Source organism: Eleutherodactylus coqui, chromosome 4 (genome assembly GCF_035609145.1).
Source record: "Eleutherodactylus coqui strain aEleCoq1 chromosome 4, aEleCoq1.hap1, whole genome shotgun sequence".
Taxonomy (NCBI): Eukaryota; Metazoa; Chordata; class Amphibia; order Anura; family Eleutherodactylidae; genus Eleutherodactylus; species Eleutherodactylus coqui.
Window position 1 is genome coordinate 254560683 of NC_089840.1, and position 18987 is coordinate 254579669.

At 44.6% G+C, this 18987-nt stretch overlaps 1 protein-coding gene across 1 annotated transcript in view; it reads left to right on the top strand.

Annotated features, from left to right (window-relative positions):
• CNNM1 (cyclin and CBS domain divalent metal cation transport mediator 1) overlaps positions 1–3830 on the top strand; it is a 46615-nt gene extending 42785 nt beyond the window's left edge. Inside the window, exon 12 of the mRNA XM_066601690.1 lies at positions 2971–3830. Within this exon, the coding sequence (XP_066457787.1) occupies positions 2971–3047 (77 nt within the window). The 3' untranslated portion in view covers positions 3048–3830. The remainder of the gene's footprint in view (positions 1–2970) is intronic.
• The last annotated feature ends 15157 nt before the right edge of the window (positions 3831–18987 follow it).

Consider the following 18987-nt stretch of genomic DNA (forward strand, 5'->3'; position numbering starts at 1 on the left):
GCTGTTGAACTTTTTTCCTTTTTTTTTCTCTCTCTCCACAAACTGTCAATGTCGTGCGCAGTGTCGCAGCAGGGAGGAGTCAAAACTGACACGTCGCAGCAGGGAGGGGTCAAAACTGGGGCGGGGTCGAACACAGCCTAATGCTCGCTCAAGTACCGAGCACCATCGAGTATGCTAATACTCGAACGAGCATCAAGCTCGGCATAGTACGTTCGCTCAACTCTAAAAATCATTACTCTTTTATCTATCCATCGATGTAGCTGTAAGAGGGCTTGTTTTTTGCGTGACGAGTTGTATTATTTAATGTACCATATAATGTACTGAAAAACTTTTAAAAAATTCTAAGTGGAGTAAGATGAAAAAAAAAACTAAATTCTGCCATCTTCCTGTGCATCTTGTTTCTTCGGCGCACAAACTGCAACAAAAATGACATGATAACTTTGTTCTATGGGTCAGTACGATTGCTCTGATACCAAACCTGTATAGTTTTTTTTTTTTGCTGTACTACTTTTATTTTTTTTAAAGACATTTATTTTAAATTATTTTTTGACGCCATCTTCTGCGCGCAATAGCTTTTTTAATTTTTCCATCGACACAGTTGTGCGAGGGCTCATTTGTTGCAGGACGTCCTGTAGTTTGCATTTTTTCTTGGAGATAGGGTTAACAGAAAAGTGCATTTCTGGCTTTATTTTTTTTTTGGGGACGACATTCCCGATGCAAGGTAAATAATGCATTACTTTGATAGACTGGATGGGCGATACCAAATATGTATTTTTGTTTTATGAGTTGGATTCTTTTATTATAAATATGGCAGAAGGGGGGTGATTTAAACTTTTATTAGTTTTTTCTTTTTATATAATTAGTAAAACTTTCTTAATCTTATATTTACTTTTTTTTAGTTCCCAGAGGTGACAATAACTTGCGATGCTTTGATCGCTCATGCAGTATGATGTAATGCCATAGCATTACATCATACTGCGATCACACAGGCAGTCTATCAAGCCACCCCACCTTGATGGCTTGATAGGCATTTTGCCAGGACAGCCCTGGGGCCTTTCAGAAGACCCCCTGCTGCCATGACACCCACACGGCTCCTTGCAATCTTATCACGGGGGGCCGTATGGGACTCCCAAACATCGTTTGAGGGATTTAAATGCCACAGTCAGAATTGACAGTGGCATTTAAAGGGCTAACAGTTCCATTCAGATGCACGGTTGATCAAAGTTGTTGCCACCGGGTGCCGGCTGTAAGAAACAGTCGTCTCCCACGATGTATGATGGTAGATCGCCGCGCGATCTCCCTTCATACATACCTTAACGCTGCAGGACATAAATGTACGTCCTATAGCGTTAAGGGGTGAAGGTACAGTATATTCACACACAAAAAATTTGATACAGAATTTCTGAGACTGAAAAATCCTTTCCATACATCTGAATTGGCTTGTTTCTGCAGCATGCGTATGTCCCATTCATCTCCAAGCCCCATTCAGATGTTTGGTAGAGCTGTAGAAATTTGTTCAACAGATCTGCTGAGTGTAACTATCATCCTAGTGTTTCTGATTTATCTTTGAAAATAAGAGAGATGGAATAATTCCCAGTCATTGTTACAAGGCCTGTATAAAGAGTCTAACATTGACTTGCAGGAATGCTGCCTTCCAGTAGGTGGTGCTGCAGAAGAGTTGTTCCATCTCCCTTATTTGCATATTACTCATAGGAACATGAATGGCCTTATAAGTCTCCTCACCCAATCACCTTCTAGGTGCTCTCCCTAAGGAGAAAAGATAGCGTTCATGATTTACCTTTAGCACAGGTGGATTCCCTCAGTGCTGCTACCGTGTTTCCCCGATAGTAAGACACCCCCGATTGTAAGACGTATCGGGGGTGTCAGGGGGGTCGGCCAATGTAAGCTGTAGCCCGAAAGTAAGACATACCATAGAAAAAAAAAAATCATTACTCACCTCCCCCGGCGTTCTGTCGCGCTCCGGCAGGATGTCGCTCGCTCCTCGTCCCCGGCGCAGCATTGCTTTCTGAATGCGGGGGCTTGAAATCCCCGCCTCCAGAAAGCTAATACACACGCCGTCAGCCAGTTACAGAATGGCTGTGATTGGCTGAAGGCGCATGTGGCTTCAGCCAATCACACTATTCAATGACATCATTGAATGGCTGTGATTGGCTGAAGGCGCACGTGGCTTCAGCCAATCACACCCATTCAATGATGTCATTGAATAGTGTGATTGGCTGAAGCCACGTGCGCCTTCAGCCAATCACAGCCATTCAATGCTGTCATTGAATGGCTGTAACTGGCTGACGGCGTGTGTATTAGCTTTCTGGAGGCGGGGATTTCAAGCCCCGCATTCAGAAAGCAATGCTGCGCCGGGGACGAGGAGCGAGCGACATCCTGCCGGACCGCAACAGAACGCCGGGGGAGGTGAGTAATGATTTTTTTTTATTATAAGACATACCCCGAAAGTAAGACATAGTGGGGCTTTTGGGGATAAAAAGAAAGTAAGACACTGTCTTACTTTCGGGGAAACACGGTAGTAAACTAGGCAACTGTAAACCACAGGAAGTAACATGAGTAGAACAATGTATGTCATGGCATCAGAAACAGCAAGGTATATAGTAGAGATGAGCGAACGTACTCGTTTAGGGCGATTTCGCAATCGAGCACCGCTTTTTTCGAGTAACTGACTACTCAGGCGAAAAGATTCAGGGGGGCGCCGGGGGTGAGTGGGGGGTTGCAGAGGGGAGTGGGGGGAGAGAGAGAGCTTCCCCCTGTTCCCCACTGCTACCCCCCCCCCCCGCTCAACCACGCCACCCCCCGAATCTTTTCGCCCGAGTTGTCAGTTACTCGGAAAAAGCGGTGCTCGATTGCGAAATCGCCCTAAATGAGTACGTTCGCTCATCTCTAGTATATAGCTATAATGTGGTCGTAAAAAGCAATGAACACGGTTACCTTTCTCTTTTGCAGGTGGTAAAACAAGAAAAAAATCCAGAGATGCGGATAAAAGTCCAGAAGAAAGTTCAGTTTTGCACCTAATCACATGAAGGCAAATCCTTGTAAAAAGACAGATGTGATAGTGGGATTACTGATGGGAGTTTCACAAGTTCCCCTTCTCTTCTCCTCTAGACACTCGTTTGCCATGCCTATGCACTTTTACTTTTCTGAACACACCTTTTCTACACATATTGCCTATCTATACAGCGGCAGAAAAAGTATGGAGTGAAATAAGTAAGAAATTCTAACGGATTCATAGAGAATAGCACTATGGGAAATGGTTACTTCATTGCCTAAGAAGTGTCCTATATGTTGTACTAATAGTGACCTTTCACATGGATGGAATTATTCCTCCAGAACGCACCACAAGACGAAACCTAAGCTGCTGTAGCGGAATTCCCTACCAAAATCGGATTTTGAAGCGGAATTGCAGGTAGACTTAAACCATGTTCAGATTCTGCATTACAATCCCCAGGTACCTCTACAGACTTTGGTGGAGAATTTACCGCATGTTGCATTGTGTCTTGGGGGCTAATACTGCCCGTGTGAAATGTCCCTAAAAGTGACCTTTTCTTGTTTTTTTTCTATGCTGGTCTATGAGAGGAGGGTGGCAATCATTGCCCAATAATCAACTCCCAAGAAAGAAGTTTGCAGGCGTCTGGTTCTACTTGGCATGTGCAGCTTTTTAACCAATCACACGACAGTAAATTTTCTCCACTCACGATGTGACTAGCTAAAAAGTTGCAAACTTCAAGTAGCGCTACGACTGTTCTCTGGGACTCCTGCTAGTCCAAGGGTGCTTCTCACCTGCAAGACACAGGAGCTATGATGATTGCGACGGGCACTTGGACTCGGCAGTTCAATCTCTATGATGTGTCCAGGTGCTATTCGCAATCAGCATTTCTCTGCCCGTGTAATAGCACCCTAATGGTTCGTGCACAAGGTCCTATTGCAAAAGTTTTGTATAAGAGCTGTATATTTAGGGCCAAGGACAAGATCAGATCTCAACCTTAGCACTGAATATTCGTTACCTGCATGGAATCGTTAGAAGGTAATGTAAATAAGCTATTATTTAGATACAGGCAATTGAAAATATTTCTAGGCACAGATCTTCCCCTATAGGCCAACATAGAAAACAGAAAAACTTTCTTTAGTATTGCTTTAAAGAACCGCACACTCCTGCATGTTTACCTTACAGGGGAGAAAATGATGACCATTGACCAGTTGTTTTTTAATAATTATTTGGGTGTCATATACAAATGTTATATAGAGAGTATTTATCATTCGCTAAGCTTCATGGGTATTGTGCGCTACGAAAATTGCGCTAAATCACCTGCATTAGAACTTGGATTATGGTGTATAGAGGACCTACAGCCAGTGGTCCAATGATCCAGATTGGTCATGTGTCCTCCTTAGACTATAATAAAGTATTTCCAAAGTGCTGAATGCACTACCAGAAGCAATCACACATTTAACGTGAATGTCCATCTTAAAGGGGTTGTCTACTTCTATACTATTGATGACCTCAGCCAATCAGCTATTCTCTCAATGGCTGTCAATGTGTACAGAGCAGGAAGCAGATCACTCCAGGCGTATTGCAGCGCCCTGGGTGGTAATGCAGGCAGAGCTTTATTGAATCATTGGCGTAAATAGAAGAGAGGGAGCCTCATGACAAAAATCAAAAATGGGCCGCTTATTAAAAGGACACTGTCATCACATTTGAGACCAATAAACTACATTATGGTGCTCAAAGGTAATGGAATGGGGAGTCTGGGGAGCCATCTTTCTGACTCACTGGATGCCCCTTTCCATTGCTGTGGCCCTGAGCTTGACTCTTTCTGTACACACATCCCCCATTAATCTCTATAGGAGATGTGCGAGCAGAAAGCATCATGCTGTGTACACACGGGGACATATTGCTTGAACCAGGTGTCCGGTTAGTATGAAACATAGCTCCCCATTCCATCACCTATGAGCCCCATAACATAGTTTATAGTGTTTGAACAGGAGGACAATGCCCCTTTTAAAGTTGAATGATTTTGGCACCCAGGACTGAAGGGTCTGGTGCTCATTTTCCCCTCCACTCCCTTTCCATGATCCTTAGGACATTTCTCAGTTTCCCCTATTTTCAGTAATTCAGCTCCTCAGAAGAAGGAAGTCCGGCACTGGTTCCAGTCACCTACTAAAAAAAGGGAATTAAACCAAATATCACAGGGCCCCCTCTTGCCGTGGGCCCCATAGCAGCTGTTTGATCTCCCTCTATGATACGTACGCCTTTGCAGTGAATTCGGTAGGTCATCGATAGTACAGAGGTGTACAACTCCTTTAAGACATTGTCATTTTTATGTCTAACATTCAGTAATGATTAATTCTATAATATACCTTTATACAGGTTGGAGCTTTGTTTTTATGACACAGAATCCAAATCCCCTGCTTCCCAACTAATAGCTAATTTATAGAATGCTGTCTGCATGCAACCACCACAAGGGGGAGCTCAGGAGCTTACTGCATACTGTGTTATTATGGAGGTCAACGTATAACTTGTATGCGGTAAATCCTAATCTCCCCCTAGTGGCCGCTGTAGACAGCCAGAATTTTTTTTCTATGCAGGGAATTTGAAACATTGTTTAAAAAACAAAGACCCAGCAATTATAGAGCTAGAGAGACAAAAAACAAAGTGCAGACTTTCATTTTAATGAAGGCTTTTAAAATCCTAAGATACAAATTTAAAAACAGATTTGTTTTATATATTTTTCATAAAAATAAGAAAAGCAACAGGTAAGTAACATAGTGTTAAATATTTAGATAAAGGAAACACTGACTGAATTGTAGATACTATTTTTATAATTTGATGGTGATGACATCATTGATTCAGCTTTATTTAGAAATGATATATTATTACGCGGACACCAAGCATCCTACTGTAGATTTATGGACATGTTGCCTGCCGTCAGCTCATGTGCGGTATATGGGCCCAGATGTCCCGTCTGACACAATGCAGTGCTGTATAGCGTATATTGAATTTTCTGTACTGCTCCTAAATGTCATAATCCATTACACAGCATGGACACATTCATCCACCACGGACTTCAGGCACTGCATCTGCATTTTACATAATCGATGGGTTTAGATATTGAGTTCTATAGTAGATTATCTGTGGTTTATCTTTTATCACTGAGTGCACTTTTATTTAAAGGGAATGTCCACCCTTGATCACCATTTTGGTTCTTCAATCTAAATAAGTACTGAATTCTGTGCTGATTCATTTCTCAATATACCTTTATAGTGGTTAAGCTCCAAACGTCCTGCATAGACCTAAATATAAAACATTACAAACATTCTGGAAGCCTCCACTAGGGGGAGCTTTGGGGCTTAGCGCATTAAAAAGCTGAACGAAAAATCTTTGATCCTGAAGGCTTAAGTCTGTATTAGAGATGATCAAGTATGCTCGCTAAAGCACATTACTCGAGCGAGTAGAGCCTTAGCCGAGCATCTCCCCGCTCGTCTCTAAAGATTCGGGGGGCGGCACGGGTGACAGGTGAGTTGGGGCGGGAAGCGGGGGGGAGAGAGGGAGAGAGAGAGATCTCCCCTCCGTTCCTCCTTGCTCTCCCCCGCCACTCCTCGCCCCCGCCGGCCCCCGAATCTTTAGAGACGAGCGGGAGGATACTCGGCTAAGGCACTACTCGCTCATCTCTAGTCTGTATCTAAAGGTCTTTTTACATGGGACGAATATTGGTCATTTAAGTGCCTGACATTGATCCCAACGATCGATTGCTCAGTGAAGGCAGACGGAGCGAGCCGGAGTTCTCTTCCGTTCACAGTAAACAGGCAGTCGTTAATAGATGAGCTACTGGCTGTTTACATGGGAGGATAGATTGTCACAATCCAGGTAGAATCTGAATGCTAATCTTCAGTGTAAAGGGGCCCTAAGAAGTGATTTGGCTGCTATAAAGAGACTTTAGGAAATTAATCAGCACATCATTTTATATGTACAAATGAGGCGGTGCAAGAAGATGGACATTCGCTTTATGCTGGAACTAAGCTGACGTCGGGGTGTAGGGTAGAGGCTTTCACAGAACCACTTGCATGCAACATTCGGTGAGAGTTCTATCTGATGGCACAATTCTACCAGGTGGAATCCTTTATTTTCAGATATCGAGGTTGGAGCTTCTTAATTTATGATGGAAAATAGAAACATTATATATTTTAAATAGGAAAGATGAAAAAAAAAAGCAGAAAATCTGCTCTATAAATACCTGAAATGATTAGAGATGAGCGAGCACGCTCGGTAAGGTCCGTTACTGGAGCGAGCCTCGCTCATCGCTAGAAATGATACTTTTTATAGCGCGCTCTCCTCCACGGCTCGGTAGCAACGCATGCACATTATTACACATGAGGGTATGTTTAGTAAAAGTTTATTTTTATCTATTATCAAAGTTACCAATACAGATAACCTTTTATTAAATATCGTGAAAAACACGAGAAAACGACCTCAAGACAAATGCAGCCATATTATATGATGTTCACTTTATTTGAACCATAAAATGTTAATCCTTCATTTTAGTACTTGGAATATATGTCAGGTGTCTGTGCTTTACCGTACGCAGAAATATGGAACCCATGTAGTTGTGGAATGTGAATTCTATTTTCTATTTAGTCCCATCAGCAGCACAATATATGGGGAATCCTCCGCCCTGCGAGCTGATAGGACAGGTGGAACTTTTGTTCAAACCTGAGACCATATAAAGAGCTCCCAGCACCACCCCCATTGTGTATTATGTTTATTGGTGGTCTGACGAACTAATTATTCATGGGAAGGAGCCTTGTGTGGCTGACGGGACTAAGGAAAACAGATTTACATTCTAAACGTTCCTTACGTTCCATAGCCACACCACATGGGAAGGGAAATATGGCAAGTAATCCCGTAGGGAGGGACAATCGCCAAAGACCACAAAATTGATCACTCACGGACAATTGCTTTTGAGTATCTTCGAGATGTGGACCAACAGGCCACCACACCACAGAACTGTTCTATAGAAGCAGAAGATCGTTCCGTGAAACTAGTTGACATAGATCTTAGTGGAATAGTGGCCTAAGGAACAGGGAGGCTAGGGCTTGGTATGCACCAGAGATTGCTTGCTTAATCTAGCAGGCAATTGATGAGTTAAAATACCTTTACACGGGACAACTATCAGCCGAGTAATCGCTGAAAGAGCTAATTCTAACGATCGTCGTGATGAGCGATAAGTCGTTAGTAGTTTCGTTTCAGTTTATCAGAATAGTAGTCGCTGGCTGATCAAAAGTCATCCGGTGTAAAGTCAGTTGTTTGTATTTGAACCAGGGGTGTAACTATAGAGGGTGCAGGGGATGCGGTTGCACCCGGGTCCAGGAGCCTTAGTTGGCCCATTAGGCCTCTCTTCTCCATATAGTAAGCCTAGTAGTATGAATAAAGCATTATAGTTGGGGGCCCTGTTACAGGTTTTGCATTGGGGCCCAGAAGCTTCAAGTTATGTCTCTGTGCAGCATAGTTTAGGTATGGGTACAGGTACAGATAGCGGGGGAAGGGGCAGCTCACGATTTGCATCAGGGCCCCTGAGCCTTTAGTTACACCCCTGATTTGAACGACTTGTGAACAAATTTACATGGAGATCCCCTCTATGAATTCTATCTTGGCAAGCAACGAAGCATCTGTTTAGACGAGCTGATTTCTTGTTGGAATGAACAAACGATGTCCTAGTTCTGTTTAGACGGTTAGATACATCGTTAGCTAGTTCAAACGAGAAATCATTCAGTTGTTCACATCACCCTATAAGTGACTGAGAGGGACTGAACGACCCGTATCTAAACCAAACGATAAGTCAACGAGCAACGACGATTTTTATGCCTGTAGAAAATAAGAGGCGAACGAAAAGTGGCCGTGTGTCCGCTGAACGATTGTCATTCCCTTTCGCTCGTTTGAACGATTTCTTGGACGATGGGCCTTAATAAACATCGTTCTGTGTAAAAGCGAACGACTGTTCGTAAACTTCTAAGGACTTTTCCGAGCTAACTGACTGATAGTTCTGTGTGAAGGCACCTTTAGTAGCTTTCTTCCCCTTCTTGTGGTCCAAAAAGGTCACAAGAAGGTTTTCTTCTTACCTCATCGTTTCACTCCTAGAGATGTAAGCGCGAAGATACCGCCCCCAATGCCCAACACAGTGCATTGCAGGAAGGCTGCACGGACCTGTTACATACAAGGAGCTAAACAAGTCCGGCAAGCCAAGCTCATCCTAGCAATCTGTAGACTGCAACACAAGAGACCCATCCTATACAAACACCTGGAAGAAGAAAGGAAGGCATTTAGTGAGCAGATGCTGACTCCTTATCCTACCAGCGATGGGGTGAAGCTTGGAGGTATTTAGCTAGTTCCACTTGCCATATCAGCTCGCAGGGTGGAGAATTCCCCACATGTTGTGCTGCTAAAGAATTATGCTCTTTTTACACGTGACGACATTTGTCTAAACGACTGCACAAGGCCTGATGTCACCGCTATGGTCGTTAGCGGTTGTACAGAGCGTTTAGACTGACAGACTTCACCGGTGGATCGTTAGCTTCTCGCTCAGCGCTTCACCTTCTATTAGTGAACGAATAGTAAATGAGTTTTTAGCATTTACACTGAATGATTATCGCCCAGTTTGGTTCATTTGAACGAATATTGAGCGATAATCGTCCCATGTAAATGGCCCATAAGTCTTTTTAGGGGAAGTGCCCCTCATCAGTAGACTCTAATGCACACAGTTGGGAAGTACATGAACGTCAGAATCTTGCTATGTAAACAAAGAGGTAGATTTATGTAATGGCCCTTTTACACGGGCCGCTAAATCGTTCAGATCTCCGCATCCACGACTCAATACGTTCATGTTTATGCACGCATTAGAACCGAACGATGATCGACCCGTGTGAACTGGCAGTCCATCGCCGGCCCGCTTTGCTCCATTTACTGAACGTTGAGCTTCCTGTGTAAAAGCACAGGAGCGATGACTGCTGGGACAACCTGTGGGGCAACTGCTTCCGACAGATCATCCCTTGTAAAAAGGGCCCCAAAGCGGTGCCATTCAGGGCTGACATCAGCACCAGGCAAACCTGTAGAGATGGCAGGCCTCACTGATGTTGGCGGACCCATAGTGATCCGAATCAACATTGCTCAAGACCCACATACACCAGAAGGTAGCCATATTGTTCTCCTTAGATGTAGTGCAGACAGAAACTGTGTCGAACATGTTTTAGGGGTTCTGCTGAGTGTATGATTTCTCCTGGTATGATGATAGTACCCTGCTTAGCACTTTATGCCAATTAGATGTCTTCGCACTTTTGCATCTTCTCCCCTCTCGCAGCATGCACAGAGAGACACTGCAGCCGCTTCCCCCTCCTCCCTGCCCGCTATTTACTGTACAGTATTACTGTGTACACATCTTTTCAGGGTGAGTGACTAATTGGGTTCCTTAACATTTGGGCTGGGTTTGCATCCGTTGTGTACGGCCACTTGTTTTAGGACACCACTGACTACATTTGTGCGCCATTCCGGCCGTCGGAGCCTGAAGTAGCTGGGCTAAAAAACACTGCATGCACAATTTTTTTGTTCGGTGCAGGGAGGCATCAAAACGGATACGCCAGATGTAATGAACAATCATATAGAAAACTATGGCATCAGTTCTAGCATGAATTTCCCTCCAGCGTTTCACTACAGGGAAAATATAGATGGCTGGTTATATGGGGTTACGGAGAGCCTGCGGGTAGAGGGGGTACGCCAGGCTGCTGTAGGGTGAGGAAGTGGCACTTTCCCCTAATAGGATATATTACATAGTATCATGTATTTGCATGTTCTACTGATTTATGCAACATAACTTACACAGCCATATATATGGGCTACATTCTCAGCTGTATTTTTTGCCAACAGCGAGAATCTGGCCCAGCAGTAAACAAGCCAAATAGTCTGAACAGTTGCCTTTCTAGACACGTGCAGAGCAAACTGGTGCATTATTTGCACAATTCTAGCCTATCATCTTTGTAAATAGCACCTGGATAGTCCCAAACTCTGGCAACCCTCCAGGCGGTCTTGGGTTTTGTACCTATTTCATAAGACCTTGTGTTGTGTATGTATAGATTATATCAGCGCGCTCACTGCTTTAATTGCCTGATGAGAAAAGACTGAAGAATGAAGGTTCATCTAACAATGAAAGAGGTTTTCTAGGACTGAAATATTGATGATCTATCCTTAGTATCATATCGTCCTTTATTAAATCTCCTCTTCACTGTGAGGGGTGCAGTGAGTCTGCAGTGAAGAGGAGAACCTCGTTCTAGGGATTAATAGGGGTCTCAGCAGGGAGACCCCCACCGATCAAAGTTTTATTACCTATCCTATAGATAGTCATAAAAATCTATCTTGGGATAAGCCCTTTAAGGACTCAAGCACAATGAGCCATATGGCAGTGGATGGGCTTCACTGCAGTCTGTGTGCCACCTCCATGAGGCTCTATAGCCTCCACATAAGCAAGACTGTTAGGGGAATATGTCCTCATGGAACGGGCTCCAATCCCATGCTTGACATTAACACCAGGGGCGTAACTATAGAGGGTACAGGGGATGCGGTTGCACTCGGGCCCAGGAGCCTTAGGGGGCCATAAGGCCTCTCTTCTCCATATAGGGAGCCCAGTACTATGAATAAAGCATTATAGTTGGGGGCCCTGTTGCAGGTTTTGCATTGGGGCCCAGAAGCTTCAAGTTATGCCTCTGTGCAGCATAGTTTAGGTATGGGTACGGGTACAGATACAGATAGAGGGGGGCCCAGCTCACCTTTTGCATCAGGGCCCCTGAGCCTTTCCTTACGCCCCTGATTAACACTAAATGTTAATGCATTGAGACACAATAACCCTGTAGTTAGGGGTCAAGAAAAAAAAGAAGATAGAGTAAGCAGTTGCCTAAAGCATCCTTGACGGACAGGGTGCACTTTTAGGGGAAAATTAATTTTCTGCTTTTAACACTTTCCTAATTAATCTGTGTTCCCCCATAGACAAGCTATTGGGGCTAAGGGCGGTGTAGTGCATTCTTGATCCACCTCCTTGGGTATACAAAGCTCCCCCACTGCTGCCCTAGATTGCCCTAAGTTTGTTCAGTAGATGCACAGGGGGCCTGAGTGATAAAGCCTTAGGCCGGGTTCACATCTACACTGGAACCTCTGGAAGAAATAGTGCTGCAAAATACCAGAAGAAATAGTGCTTTTTTTCCAGAAAAATACCAACCAGCCAACCAGAAGCGGAATGGCCCCCATTATTGTCAATAGAGTCCATTCGGCGGTGTTCAGTTCAGTCATAAGACAATCCCGTTCGATAAGAGGATTCTCCTTTCCTTCTCTCTCAGAGCATGAAAACAGAACCCCCGCTACACATGTGGAAGTTACCTTAGGCTAGGTTGTCTGCTTGATTTATACCCTAAGGGTGCGTTTGCACATAGCAGATTTGGTGCAGATTTTGACACAGATCTAGGTTGCCTGCACATGGCAGAGATTCCGCACACGGGAGCCCACAACAAGCCGCCGTCGGACATGCGTGGTACAGATTTTTTTCTCAAATGTTTATTTTTCCTGCAGCGTCGCTAGGCAATGACACGGGATCCGCGGCCTGTCCGCTATGTTAATGGGGCGGACGGCTTGCATTGACCTCAATGAAAGCCGTCTGCGCGGAATCCACGCAAAAATGGAGCATACTGCGATTTTTCCTCTGCTCGCAGAAAGCACAATAGGTTTCCACAAGCGTGCAGGAAAAAGCGTTTTTCCATAGCATGCTATGGACGGTACTTGCTGTGGATTCTGCAGCAAAAAAAACATTAGTGTGCAGGCGGCCTTAAGATCTTCAATTAAAGGGGTGACGTCTGTTGCAGATCCGTGTCAAAATCTCTACCAAATGGTGCCGATTTTTCCCGTTCCATAAAATCCACACGCAATCCTCCATGTGTGAATGCACTTTAACCCCTTCCAATCCACTGTCTGACGTCTATAGACATTCTTATTGAAAGCTGTACAGCTTCTCATGTCGGAAGACATCCAGCAGGGCATTCTTACTGTATATTACTGGCCGCTCTGTTGTCGCGGGCCTTTCTAGTATGTCCAATACTGCAGTACTGGCTCTAGCCAGCAGGTGGCGCCATTGTATAATGGCAGAAAGAGAAAGCCCCTAGGAAACCCTGAATCCAAAATTGGATTGCAAAGGGTTAAAACAGGAGAGTGTCCTAGAAGCCGGAAAGCTAAAAGTTGTGGAAAGTGCAGTAGTGACAAGAGTCCATCCGCTGCCATAGTCTTGTAGTAATGTGTCCACTGCTCTTCTACAGTACAACTTCAACATAAGCTGGCTACCATTGAAACCGAAAGCTAATAGTTCTTGCTGCTATTGTCCTATAGATGTTTTACACACTATGCAGAGGGAGTAATGGTGTCCTCGGTACACGGCTCGCTCACATGGACTAGGATCCTTGTTCTGTTATGTCTACACTAAGCGTCATAAAAGAAATATAACTTCACTCATCAGAGACAAAAGGACCCCTAGGGAGCCAGGCCTAATAAACCTCTATGCAAACTGCCCAAAAGGCAACTAGAAAGCCAACTAAGGCCAGTTTCACATCCGCGTCGGAACCTCCGGCCAGAGGAAACATCACAGATGCGGCTGAATGTACCGGAAGAAAAGGCGCTGCATGAACTTTTTCTACGCCTAGGAGCAGAGGAGCTCAGTGGAAAGTGGGAGGACCCCATTATAGTCAATGGGGTTCCCCCGGCGCTGTTCAGCTCCGCCTCTGGACGGAACTATTTGGCCATGGGGATTCCGCTTTCCTACAGGAAAGTGGAATCCCCAGCACAGATGTGAAAGCAGCATTAGGAGCTTATTAAAACATACAGATAGTCCCTGACTTGCGAACATTCGACTTACGAATTTCGCTAGATACGAACAATCTGTTCTGCACAGTATGATGTAATGCTATGGCATTACATCATACTGTGCAGGGAGCGGGCAGGCTTCTATCAAGCCTGATAGAAGCCTGTCCGGTCAGATCGCGGGACACTGTGCGGTTGCTAGGCAACAGGGGGCCTTCTGAAAGGCCCTAGGGCTGTCTATGCAGAGCGCCTATCAAGCCGTGTGCTTGATGAGCACTCTGCATAGGCAGCCCTGGGGCCTTTCAGGAGGTCCCCGGCTGCCTAGCAACCGCATAACATCGTGGGACGCTGTACGGGCCCCCTGAACGTCGGGTGCAGGCTGTTTCTTACAGCAGGCACCTGGCGGCAGCAGTTCCGACGAGCCGCGCCGCTCGTCAGAACTGTTAACACTTTAAATACCGCTGTCAGAGTGGTATTTAAAGTGTTAACAGTTCTGACAAGCGGCGCGGCTCGTCGGAACTGCTGCCGCCGGGTGCCTGCTGTAAGAACAGCCTGCACCCGGCGTTGTATGGAGCGGGATCCACCCGCGATCCCGCCCCATACTGCCATTTGTTCCGACTTGCGAACAAACGGACTTGCGAACGGGCTCCCGGAATGGAACGTGTTCGCATGTAGGGGACTAACTGTACCTTTTATTGATTTGTTTAAAAACCACTTTGTTGATTAAAACTGCAGATATCTAAACCTCCGTGGCGCTAGTACAACATCACTGATGACAACACGTTAGAGAAGGCCCATATATACTGCAGATTACGTCTCGTGTTTGGTTGTCAGCAGTGATCTTGTTTCACTGAAATGATGAAGGTTTAGATATCTGTAGTTTTGATCAATGAGGTGGTTTTTAGGTGAATAAAGGTTATGTGGTAATAGGGATCCTAAATTGTCTTTCTAGTTGTCTTCTGAGCAGTTCGCATAGAAACATATAAAAGAGACTCTCATTCTCCACTGTTTGTTAGATGGGCAGTAAGTGCTCATAGAAAAGGGCCAAACTTGTTTTCTCAGCCCCCGCTTACCCTGTTTTCCTGAAAATAAGACATACCCTGAAAATAAGACATAGCATGATTTTCCAGAATTTTTGAGGATGCAAAATGATTTTTCAGGCTTTTTGAGGATGCTTGAAATAGAAGCCCTACTCCAAAATTAAGCCCTGCTAATAGTTAATTAAAAAAGTGAATTTAAATAGTGTCCAGGCAGCTATACATGTAAAAAAGTTAAACCTTTTTGAACATAAATTTATATAAGACACTGTCTTATTTTCGGGGAAACACTGTAGTAATAGTTATTAAGAGTACAGTGGTATACAAATGGTGCTACAGAGGCATTGCACCATCTCCCACCTTTTAGAAGGTAGCTTCTCTATAAGTCAATGTCTGACTTTGTAACATGAGTGAGAATATAACTCAAACCAGAGTCTTCTCCAGAAGGAAATGATAACCATGTGCAGACAGCTGTTTCAGGTTTTTGCGCCTCATCAGTGTGCAGCAGGTTTCTGGCTGGCCAGGTGAGAAGTGTCTGCAGAAGTAGAAACAAAACCACTACTGCGCTACAGCACAAGCCTTTCATCCAACAAAAACCTATAGTGCACGGATGGGGGGTAAAAACCCCAAAACAGATGTCCACACATGGTTCTCTTGGTTTGGTTTATATTCCCAGTCATGTTGGAAAGTGTGTTGGAAGGTTTGACATTGATTTATTGGGAAGCTGCCGTCCAATAGGTGGCGCTGAAGAGGCACTTTACCATTCTGCATTTGCATACCACATTAACTTCTTGGTCTATAAGTCACCTTATACCCCCAGTTGGCGCGGAGAAACAATACATCCCTTACCTAAGGATACGATGACGTACAAGCCCATTTGGAAGACCGTATTAGTTGGGGTGTATCCCTGGCCACCAGTCTACATTATCATTGCGCTATAACCAAAGAAGGCAGAAGCAGCTGGCCAGCAGTCGGGGTTCCTAAATACTGACTAAAGCTGCATGATGTGAAAGTGACAAACTTTAAGTTCCTGTAAGCTAAGATACGGCAGTGAAGACGAGTTCTCCATTGTGAGACTGATTCACATAAGCTTGCTCTTTCATGTACTCTATAGTTTCATCATTTTGGAAGGTATTCATAAGTTTAGGTTACAAGTCACCTGACAGTTTGTGCCCCCCTGACAACATTTCCTGCACTTACGGTACCTCAGTCTTATAAGAGTTCAGAGTCCAGCTTTAATTGTAAGAAAATGAAAGAGAACACGTAATTGTGTGACATGAAGCAAGTATCCCTATGAAAGCACTGTACCAGGAAAGCAGAGGAAGTGTTGTCATGGGGACTCAGGCATGGAGGATCTCAACACAGGACTAGAATTTCACCCTCTGATAACAGCAAATATAACATAATGAAATCTTTCCTTCCGCCTCTTCTATGGTGATGGCTGTATTATTACAGCATCAGGTTTTGTACAGAGCCATAATGGAGCATCCAAAGAGGAGCGCAGGAGCTCGCTGAGCCTCTGATTTCATGCACAGATTAACCCTTTCCAATCCACTGTCTGACGTCCAAAGACATTCTGATTGAAGGCTGTACGGCTCCGATGTCGGAAGGCGTCCGGCAGGGAATTCTTATTGTATATTACTGGCCACTGTGTTGTTGGGAGCCTCTCCAGCATGTCCCATACCACAATACTGGCTCTAGCCAGCAGATGGCGCCATTGTATAATGGCAGAAAGAGAAAGCCCCCTAGGAAACCCTGAATCCAAAATTGGATTGAAAAGGGTTAAATGTGGCGATGCTCTATTGGACTTAAGGTTTGGGTTAAATGCTGAGAAATTTCCACATCAAAAATCTGCAGCTCTTAGGATATCGCACAGCAGAATTGCTGTGAAACTTTCTACTGCGAATTCCGCCTGCATTTTGGCACAGATCTGTACGCGCAGTTTACCCTGTCAATGGGAAAAATCCACATGCGGAATGCCGCTGCAGACACCAGGGTTTCTGCATCAAGAGCTGACTTGCCCCTTCTTGTGAAAATGTGATTTTACGCATTAGAATGTGGCACGCGGATTTTGACTATTGATAGGGCAAATTACATTTGCGGATCTTCAACAGAAAAATTCAGCAGAAAGTTGCAGATTTGGCCACTTCTTTTTGAACCGGGATTCCGCCGCATGAACCTACCTTTACAGTGCGAGTCATGTGGATGAGATTTATCAAATCCCATCCGTACGGTGCAGGAAAATTCCATGCAGAATCGACTCTGCAGATTTTAAATCCACGGCCTATCAATTTATGCTACTCCTGAAAATGAGGCGCCGACGTCTGCACCATTAGACCTTATTCAAACGAGCGATTTTCACATGTGTGTGCTGCCCGTATTTGCATCGGACAGCACAGAGGGTGGAGGACATCTGTGCATCCTCCTATTTACATTGATCATTGTTCAGCTAATGCTAGCTAAAAAATAAATACAATTGCGCCCCCAGTTGTTTTTTTTTTTGCATGTAAATAAAAACAAACAGTGGCCATAAAAATATGGACTGCTGCTACATGGACACACACATTAACCCTTTCCAATCCACTGTCTGACGTCTAAAGACATTCTGATTGAAGGCTGTACAGCTCCGATGTCGGAAGACGTCCGGCAGGGTATTCTTACTGTATGTTACTGGCTGCTCTGTTGTCAGTAGCCTTTCCAGCATGTCACATACTGCAGTACTGGCTCTAGCCAGCAGGTGGCACCATTGTATAATGGCAGAAGGAGAAAGCCCCCTAGGAAACCATGAAGCCAAAAAATGGATTGCAAAGGGTTAAAATGGGTCACTTGTTCATGGATCCAAATTGGACACGCTCATATAAATATGGCCTAAGGGCTCCTACCCATGGACAGATATTTGCTAGCAAAATCCACAGCGTCCGCACCGCGGATCCACAACAAATGGCGCCCATAGCAGGCTATGGGATATCGATTTTTCCTACACACTTGGAGAAACCAATAGCAGTTTCCGCAAGTGAAGGAAGAATCACAGCGTGCTCCATTTCTTCGCCGATTCCGTGTGGACGGTTTCCATTGAAGTCAATGGAGCGGTCTGATCTACGGCCCTTCCGCAATCACATTGCAGAAAGGTCACGGATTCCGCATCATCGCTAGATTTTGGTGCAGATCTGCAGCAGATTTCACCCTTTCAATGGATTCCAATTAAAAGGGTGAAATCTGCTGCAGATCTGGAGGAATTCCGCGATGCGTGAACGCACTGAGGCTGTTTTCACACAACCATATTACACCAGAGTATTTCAGCCCAACTGTAGAGTTAGTGACCTGACCTCACAGCATCATAAAGCCCCTCTAATGCTGTGAGGTTGGGTCAGTAGACCTGCGGTCAGGCCAGATCTCGCATTCCTATAAATGTATGCTCATGTGACACTGGTCCTTGATGTATGGAGATATCCTCAACTATAAGCATTTCTTCTAGGGGACACCAGCTGTCATAGAGCAGCACAACAGTCACTGTCGCTCCATATGCTGCTGTCCAGTCCTCTATGCCATGTGAGCAGAGCCTCCAGCAGTGAGATCATACAGCACTTCTGCAGATTTAGTTGGTCTGCATACCACAATGTGTACCCATTATGTATAGCAGAGGCTGCAAGAGGTGGAGGCTGTCCTATGGAGCACAGAAAACCCTCAAGACTTGTATTCTGTATTAGTACACATTAATGTTGCTGTTCCAAAAAATAAAATAATAATTTCCTGATTTGTGAAGTTAATATTTTTAAATAAATAATTAAAAACCAAAGTTCCTGTTACATTTGTCTTACTGATCATGTTTGGCTTGGGCTGTCACTGTCGCACCACGGTAAAGATGTAGCCTTCATGCCCAATACACTCATTGTCCAAACAATCCCTGCCCTAGGAGGAGTTTTCAGAATCGAAAATAACTTTCTCTGTGTGTAACACTGATATAGGTAAGTGATTATAAGAGCAGAAGGATCATTAATTGTGGAAAACTGACCCCTCAAAAGGGAGGCTCTAGTACCCTGTTGTACCACCTCT